This window comes from Glycine soja, chromosome 5 (genome assembly GCF_004193775.1).
Source record: "Glycine soja cultivar W05 chromosome 5, ASM419377v2, whole genome shotgun sequence".
Lineage (NCBI taxonomy): Eukaryota > Viridiplantae > Streptophyta > Magnoliopsida > Fabales > Fabaceae > Glycine > Glycine soja.
In genome coordinates, this window is record NC_041006.1 from 37,062,358 (window position 1) to 37,071,283 (window position 8,926).

The 8,926-nt window shown below is 35.3% G+C and overlaps 1 protein-coding gene, 1 non-coding gene and 1 pseudogene across 4 annotated transcripts; all 3 read left to right on the forward strand.

Annotated features, from left to right (window-relative positions):
* The first annotated feature begins 813 nt into the window (after positions 1–813).
* Positions 814–4,051, forward strand: LOC114412946. Of its 2 annotated transcripts, none has more exons than XM_028377066.1 (3): positions 814–1,050; positions 1,306–2,057; positions 3,422–4,051. In XM_028377066.1, the coding sequence occupies exons 2-3, from the start codon at positions 1,345–1,347 to the stop codon at positions 3,639–3,641; spliced, it is 933 nt and encodes a 310-aa protein (XP_028232867.1). In that variant the 5' UTR covers positions 814–1,050; positions 1,306–1,344; the 3' UTR covers positions 3,642–4,051. The 2 variants fall into 2 exon arrangements, with proteins under 2 accessions (XP_028232867.1, XP_028232868.1); XM_028377067.1 differs by having other exon boundaries at positions 814–1,002.
* Positions 4,052–4,746: 695 nt separating this feature from the next.
* On the forward strand, positions 4,747–4,819 carry TRNAE-CUC. Its single transcript has one exon. It is a non-coding gene; the product is annotated as a tRNA-Glu (tRNA).
* Positions 4,820–4,865: 46 nt separating this feature from the next.
* On the forward strand, positions 4,866–8,326 carry LOC114412947 (annotated as a pseudogene). The gene is made up of 2 exons (XR_003666849.1): positions 4,866–5,502; positions 5,629–8,326. The product of XR_003666849.1 is annotated as a pentatricopeptide repeat-containing protein DOT4, chloroplastic-like (transcript).
* Positions 8,327–8,926: the final 600 nt, after the last annotated feature.

Here is an 8,926-nt window from a genome sequence, read left to right on the forward strand (position 1 = left end):
TTAGTTATACCAACATTATATTTTAATTGTTTCACACACGGTCACATTTTTATAGAATTTGACTGTGAAAACGCAAAATGATGAATCTTTAATACAAGATATTTTAAGCACTCCTTGTATTCCTTCATTTAAACTGGCCTTTTTTTCAGATAACTGGCATTAAATTATAATTAATATTATAAATTGATAAATAAATTCTTTTGATTTATTAGTAGTTATCCTTTTTTTTAATTTTGTTAACGTTAGTTTTCATAGTTAATTTTATCATAAAAATATTTATTACATTGAAAATGTAACAGTATAACATTTCTATTATTTTTTCTATTTTAATTATTAAAATCAATCTTAACAATTACTAAGAATTTTTTTTACTGAAAAATTGCAAAGACTTAATGTTTAAATAATAATAATAATAATAATAATAATAATAATAATAATGTATTGGCATGGATTTGGTAATGTAATTATATAGAAAGCATGCCACTTTACAATTGCACTTGTCACATCTTGTGCTTAAGTGTTTTTTAATATTTTTTTGCCTTTTGTTGTTAAATAATAATAATAACAATAAGTATTATTTTCAATATTTTCTAAACTTATGAGTGATTGTGTGTATGTTTGGTTTTCAGTGAAAAAATAATATCATGGTAAAAATAATTTTATCAAAGTCCATTAAAACATGTAGTAAAAGTAAAAGGGTTTAAGGAAAAATCATGGAATAAAGACAAAAACCTCAATTTCTTATCCTTTGCTTTACACATTAATCCATTCCATCAAATGATTCAAATGCACTCAATCTCTTTTTTCAATTTTCTTACCATTTTCCCAGTTACTTTCCTTACCTAACGCTGCTACTCCTTTTCATACATATAAATAATCACAATTTTGTCCATTCTTCCAACTACACCCACAACCAAAGGCAAAGTCCAGAGCTTTTAAGGCGCTGTGCTTGGATTCAAACATGCCCAGTTTCATTTTTTATTCTAAAATCTAACGTTGGAGGTAAATCCTCCTCTTCGTGTCTGATTCGGGTGAAACATCCTATTGGTGGTAATCCAAGTTTCATTTTTTACCTTTTTGTTTGCGTGTGTTTATGTTTTTGTAACAATATCTGAAGGTTATGTCTCAAAACATGAAAAGGGATTGTTGAAAGATATGTATTTTCCGCCTTTTATTTGGTCACATTGTTCATCCTCTGTAAAGAACATAAGTTTTTTTTTTTTTTTGCTTTTTTTTTGTTGGGTTTATCACTGTGGGAGGAATGCGTTATGTATTGTCAGGAATTTCTTTTCCAAATTTCTTCAGGTTTTGAAATACTGAGTGGAAGAATTTGATATTGGGGTTATGGATCAGGCAAAAAGCAAAGGCAGTGGTGAGATTTTGGATCATGTCGATGAAAGGGTGGATGAGGATTTTAACCAATTGGTTGAAGGAAATGCAATTGATGCAGGAGGTGGACATAGCTTGGGTGAAGGAGTTAATGTAAGTGGGGAAGATGGGACTTCAGAAGAGATGTGCAATGATCTTCGATTGAATAGGGAGCTAAAGGAGGGGTCTCAAGAAGTTAATGATCAGAACATGGGTGACCCACAAGAAATTAATGATACATTGCATGGGGTTGATCAAGGAACTAGTTATAGTTCAAGAAATTTGGTTAGTTGGGAAGTACCCGAGACTTGTGTTGTAGTAGATCCTTCTACTCAGATTGAGTGTGTCAATGGAGATAATAGGAAATTGGAAGCAAAACCTAATGAATCAGGGTTGAACAAGGTGTCCATGAAAGTCACAAATGGGGTGTCTGAGACAGATAAAAATTCATGTGTGATTGATATAAACTGTCACAGCTGTGATGGGTTTAGTGAGAATTTGGAAGGTGAAATGATTTGTAGGATTTGCCATCTGGCCTCTGGGCAACCATTGGAAGCAGCAGATGTTGGCACTGCAAGTAGTGCTACTACTAATACAGATTTGATTCAGCTCGGTTGTGCATGTAAAGATGAGCTAGGGATTGTGCATAGTCATTGTGCAGAGGCATGGTTCAAGCTTAAAGGAAACAGGTAACTGTTGCTTTTGCTAATACTTGTTTATTTCTAGTATGTAGATCAACATTTTGTTTAGTTTTTCTTGAACTTTTTTGTTAATGCCTGCAACATTGAACATGCCCTGAGGATTTCTATGTTTCTGATTAATTAGTATTAGTATTTAGTAATCCCATTTGGCACAATTTCAGAATTTCTGAAAAAGAAATCATCTTGGGCTGTGCATTATTTTAATAATTTGTAACATTTATTTCTTTCCTGATAATAGTTGGTTGTTTTTTTTCTTTTGCTTAATAGGTAGATTTTTTCTTTTATTTCTTGTCTTGTGAAATCTTTGAAGTTCTGCTGCATACTTATGCTGTTATGCATATAGCATTAGCGTTACTATTGTCATTATTAAATTTCGTTATCATCAATAGGAAATTCTAAATTGCAATTCTATTGCTATTATTATCTCATCAATATTAAACTCATAACTCCAAAATATTTGTAAATTTGAGGATGAACTTTTGAAATTGTCTTCATTGTTTATCATTAGTCAGTTGGTTAATGTATGCAGCTCATAGCTGTTTCAATTTTTACTGGTACATCTCTAACTGGAGAATTGATATCATTGTTATGCGCCCTGACACATGGAGTTTCTATTGGTAATAGACTTCAATGAGGGGTGAGTTGGGCAAATGCATCCAGACACCTTGTTGGTTTTCCTTCTGAGGTATTAGCAAATGGCCTGGTTTCTAGTGGTTGTGAACTGAGGTTAATTGACATCCAAAATTCCAAATAATGACATCAAGCATTAGTTTAGTGTATAATATATGAATATATGAAATAATATGAGAAGCTCTCTCTCAACTTGCTTCAATTTAGAGCCTTGTCAGAGTCTCAGTCGCTGTTTTGATATTGTTTACATCAAAATTCAAATTATGATATGATGGTTCATATGTATGCTAAATTCAAATTTTTGTGGTTCACAATTATACTGTTCCTGGTGAAGAATGGTCTGGGAATACCATTGTTTTTTGGTCATTTGAATTCTAATTTGTGTTTGAAATTACTCTCATGTTTGTACTTTTTTCATCTTAGGACCCTTAAGAATTTGAAAGCTGTTGGATGGGGGTGGGGGAAGCTCTACCAGTAATTTTTTTTCCATTCACATCCTATGTACTTGTGGGGGAAGCTCTATGAGTACTTTTTGTAATTTGAAAACCTTTCTTGTTTATTAAGCTGAGAGAGAAGACTTTACATGTGTTTTTTTTAAACATTTACATGGTTATAAGAATGTTATCACCAAGCATGGTCAATCTTGTTTCACATTCAAACTAGTTTTTTAGTTCAGTAATCCTGAGGTTCCTTTTGCTCTATGTTACCTTTCATGATCACAGGTTGTGTGAAATATGTGGTGAGACTGCAAAAAATGTTTCGGATGTTACGGATAATGGATTTATTGAAGAGTGGAATGATACTAGATTCATGGACAGTGATAATACCTCATCCAGAAGGTTTGGTGGATGCTGGCGCGGACAACCATTTTGTAACTTCTTAATGGCATGCCTGGTAATAGCTTTTGTTCTACCATGGTTCTTCAGGGTAAATATGTTCTAGTGGAGGAGTCAAATACTATTCTTCCCTTCAAATCTTTATCCCTGCCTAAATGATGAGTGCATCATTGGCTCCTTGCATATTCTTTTTCTGAAGGGGTGGTAATGCTTAACCATGACCAACTTCACATTTCTCTGGGTATGTAGTTCCCTGAAGCCTTGAAATTTGGTTGTAAAGAAACTTACCAACTTGGCAAGTTGCGATCAAATTGTTTCCTAGTTGCATTCTTTTAATTGGAGTGCGTGTGGTGTACTGAGATATATATAACAGCGGGATCCATTTTATAAAGGAGTAAAGCAAAGAAGATAATTTACTGTTTCCCAAAAGCATAAATGTTATATTAGAACTTAGAAACAGCACATTATTCGCTGTAAAACAATCAAACAAAAAGAGCCTCTCCTTGATTTTCCTTCTCCCTTTTTCGTTTTTTCACTTTTTTCTAATCTCTGTTGACTTGTCTGCTAGTCTAAAGTTCAAAGAATCCAATGTCATTTGTTATCGATGTGTTTCTATTGCCTTCTTTTTGTTTGCAAATGTTCTAGCTTCTAACCTAAGTAAAATTGGGCTTGTCAAAAGCTATATGCTCCCGAACGCTTGCCTTAATTTTGAAGTTACATATATGTGGGGCAAAATTTATTCGTGATAAAAAAATTTAACCTATGGATTAAATACACATGTAAACTTGTTGGGGGTATGACATACACATAATACATACATATAATATTAATGAAATAAAATCCTTGTGGGGCAAATTATATTCGGAAGGTTTTAGGTTTGTCACTGATTTGATCATATTCCTCATTTTACTAAAAGATTATGTTTGGTGAAATATCTTTGAATATAATTTGAATTTTAGTCATGTTTTATAAAATACGGATACGGGCATTTAGTTATCTAATCTGAAAAGGCACAGGGGTATCGAAGTTAATATTACCCATGCATATAATATAGGTTTGGGCACGGGAATTTTTTTAAAAATTGAGAGCATGGAGACGAATACTTCAAGTTCAACTGTAATTCTTTAAAAAATTCACAGGAGCTCACCATATGTGCGTAGTGAGTTATTGATGAATATAATTAAGTAATATAAATTTTATTGTATCAACAATCCGTTGTAGTCTAGTTGGTTAGGATACTCGGCTCTCACCCGAGAGACCCGGGTTCAAGTCCCGGCAACGGAAGTATTTTTTGCATTTTATGCAAACAATAATGTCAAACATCCTTAACATAAGGACACGTGGGAACTTAGAAGATTAGAACGAAAACGAGGCCTAATTTTTTATTTTTTTTTGGTGTAGGTATGTATAGTGGCATCAATGTTGTTTGAAGACGAAGACAGAGAGGGCAACGCTAACCGTGTCGAAAAGCATAGCAACGTTGAGCACTTATCCAACATATCATTGTCATAGGAACAAATCAAACTATGCAAAATCCGAATTGTTTCATCTTCTTCAGACAATCTAGGACAACATGTCTGTCACCTTCGAATTTGGACCTTTCTTGCGGTAGCAGTGTTGGTGTCTCTGCGACTTTGTCCGAGACCACCCACAATAACGTAATCGCGGACAAAAATACAAAGATTTGCAAGTTCTGCGAAATGGGTGATCTAAGAAACGCCATGGAATTGCTCTCATGGTGTTAGGGACAAAGGCTAAGCTACACTATGCTAACTACACTAACATATATTTGATAATTCTTCTCTGCCTTCTTCTCATTCATTGCTTGATGTTTATAGGCTTACATTGCTATTGGTACTTAACAAACTATAACAATTCTGTTGTAACAGAATTGAGGGAGCACTATGGCTGTCCCCTAACAGAATGGTGAGCACAAATGCTGTCCCCTCTTATGCATAGTCATTCAGGTAAGTGGGCTTAGTGCGGTTTCTTATTGGTCTGGTAGTTGCTATGTCTCCTGTGGTGCAGCTATTGCTATCACAAGGTCACAAAAGTCTGAACTTGAGTTGAATACTTACTGTTTTGTGTTGCAGCTCTGTACTCAGCGTAAGTCTTTGGAAGATGGAAAGAGGGTTCATTCCATTATCACTTCCGATGGCATGGCAATTGATGAGGTTTTGGGGGCAAAACTAGTCTTTATGTATGTGAATTGTGGTGATTTGATTAAAGGGAGACGAATATTTGATGGGATCCTCAATGATAAGGTTTTCCTCTGGAATCTTTTGATGTCTGAATATGCAAAGATTGGTAATTACAGGGAAACTGTGGGTCTTTTTGAGAAATTGCAGAAGTTGGGAGTTAGAGGGGATTCTTATACATTTACTTGTATCTTGAAGTGTTTTGCTGCATTGGCAAAGGTGATGGAGTGTAAAAGGGTTCATGGGTATGTTTTAAAACTGGGTTTTGGTTCTTATAATGCTGTTGTTAACTCTCTAATTGCAGCTTATTTTAAATGTGGTGAAGCTGAGAGTGCACGCATTTTGTTTGATGAATTGAGTGACAGAGATGTTGTTTCCTGGAATTCCATGATTAGTGGGTGTGTTATGAATGGGTTTTCCAGAAATGGACTTGAGTTTTCATCCAGATGCTAAATTTGGGGGTCGATGTGGATTCGGTCACCGTGGTTAACGTTCTTGTGACTTGTGCAAATGTTGGCAACCTTACATTGGGTAGAATTCTTCATGCTTATGGAGTGAAAGTTGGTTTTAGTGGGGATGCCATGTTTAACAACACCTTACTAGACATGTATTCTAAATGTGGTAAATTAAATGGTGCAAATGAAGTTTTTGTGAAGATGGGTGAAACAACTATAGTTTCTTGGACTTCAATCATAGCTGCTCATGTTCGAGAAGGTCTACATGATGAGGCTCTTAGATTATTTGACAAAATGCAAAGCAAAGGTCTTAGCCCAGATATTTATGCTGTCACAAGCGTTGTTCATGCTTGTGCTTGTAGCAACTCCTTGGATAAAGGAAGGGAGGTACACAATTACATTAAAAAGAACAACATGGGATCAAGTTTGCCTGTCTCTAATCTCTCATGAATATGTATGCAAAATGTGGAAGCATGGAAGAAGCTAATTTAATTTTCTCTCAACTTCAACTCAAGAGCATTGTCTCATGGAATACGATGATTGGAGGTTATTCACAAAACTCACTTCCCAATGAAACTCTAGAGCTGTTTCTGGACATGCAGAAACAATCGAAGCCTGATGACATTACAATGGCTTGTGTCCTTCCAGCTTGTGCAGGCTTAGCAGCTCTGGAGAAAGGCAGAGAGATACATGGGCACATATTGAGAAAAGGGTACTTTTCAGATTTACATGTAGCCTGTGCACTTGTTGATATGTACGTGAAATGTGGGTTTCTTGCACAGCAACTGTTTGATATGATTCCTAATAAGGATATGATTGTGGACTGTTATGATAGCTGGATATGGCATGCATGGGTTTGGAAAGGAAGCAATTTCCACATTTGATAAGATTAGGATTGCAGGTATTGAGCCTGAAGAGTCCTCCTTCACTTCCATCCTTTATGCTTGCACTCATTCTGAATTTCTGAGAGAGGGATGGAAATTCTTTGATTCCACGAGAAGCGAATGCAACATCGAGCCCAAGTTAGAACACTATGCGTATATGGTGGATCTCCTTATCCGCTCTGGAAATCTATCCAGGACGTACAAGTTCATTGAAACAATGCCAATTAAACCAGATGCTGCAATTTGGGGTGCCTTGCTTTCTGGGTGCAGGATACATCATGATGTGGAGCTAGCAGAAAAAGTGCCAGAGCATATTTTTGAGCTTGAGCCAGAGAAGACAAGGTATTATGTTCTTCTAGCGAATGTCTATGCAAAGGCCAAAAAGTGGGAAGAAGTGAAAAAGTTACAAAGAAGGATAAGTAAGTGTGGATTGAAAAAGGATCAAGGCTGTAGTTGGATAGAGGTCCAAGGAAAGTTTAATAACTTTGTTGCTGGGGATACTTCACACCCCCAGGCCAAAAGGATAGACTCATTGCTGAGAAAATTGAGAATGAAAATGAATAGGGAAGGTTACTCTAATAAGATGAGGTATTCATTGATTAGTGCAGATGATAGGCAGAAGTGCTTCTATGTGGACACAGTGAGAAGTTACCCATGGCCTTTGGAATATTAAATTTGCCTCCAGGGGAGGACTGTTAGAGTAACCAAGAATCTAAGAGTATGTGGGGATTGTCATGAGATGGGGAAGTTCATGTCCAAGACAACCGGGAGGGAAATTTTGTTGCGAGATTCAAACCGGTTTCACCATTTCAAGGATGGTTTATGTTCTTGCAGAGGTTTCTGGTAAATCATCGGAAAAATTCAATAGAGGGGAAGTTCTCCCATGTCAGTGTATCATTCTTCTCTTCGTAAGAATTGATAATTGCGTATTTCATAATCACAGTTCTCTTATTGATGTAGGACGCATTATAGATTAGGATACAAAGTCATGGCCAAAAAAGTGTATGTAGAAGTGATAGCCATAGTGTCTGTAGAATCAGTGATTGAGGCTACCGTTTTTGTAGTTACGTCAGAGGCAACTTTATGTCCTAACTTCGTCTGTGAAGTGATGTTATTCATGGATGACTTATCTAAACATCTATATTTGGATTGGAAAAACATTGCAGCAGAGATCTGTAAATGGGGTTCAGATGTAACATTTTTTTCTCTGAAATAGATTAGTGGCATAATGTTATTTATGATTTGTGACTCTGAGTGATCTCAGTTTGCTTTTAGATTCCAACTTATCTTTTTGATTTCTGATAATGTTGACCAATCTTTGACTCTTGAGAAGGGAATAAAAATGAGAATAACCATAAAAATGCTTAGAAAATGAGAAATTCAGCGCAGTGTGTTGTGTGTGTACCCATTTTTTGAATTACGAGTATAGTTGCAAGTGGATGCCACGCCACATACTAAACATGTGACGTGTTTTTGAGGTATTTTAGATTCAAATTGCTCTCCGTTAGATATCTGATTCAGCTGAAACATTACTAATTCACGTAATCACATTCAGTTTGTTTGTCTCCCGTTAAAGGAATATGAATCAAATAACTTTACTTCTCAAAAGTCACAAATGTAGCCCTTCAAAGTCATATTCATGGGTTAAAATAATAATGGATTATATCATGCATAAGTCTTTACAGTCTACTAATTTTAAAAGGAAAAGTGAAGATTTATAGTCACAGATAAAAATTCTGTAGTTGAAACCGTGATATAATATACATACATGTACAAAGTTATATGACCTATAAAATTTACATCAAGAGTTACAACTTTACATGATACCATGCCATCAAGGTATATCATTATTCA

Coding starts and splice junctions, on each gene's coding strand:
- LOC114412946 (XM_028377066.1), top strand. CDS start 1,345: ATGGATCAGGCAAAAAGCAAAGGCAGTGGTGAGATTTTGGATCATGTC. Junction 2,058..3,421: donor TTCAAGCTTAAAGGAAACAG/GTAACTGTTGCT, acceptor TCATGATCACAG/GTTGTGTGAAATATGTGGTG.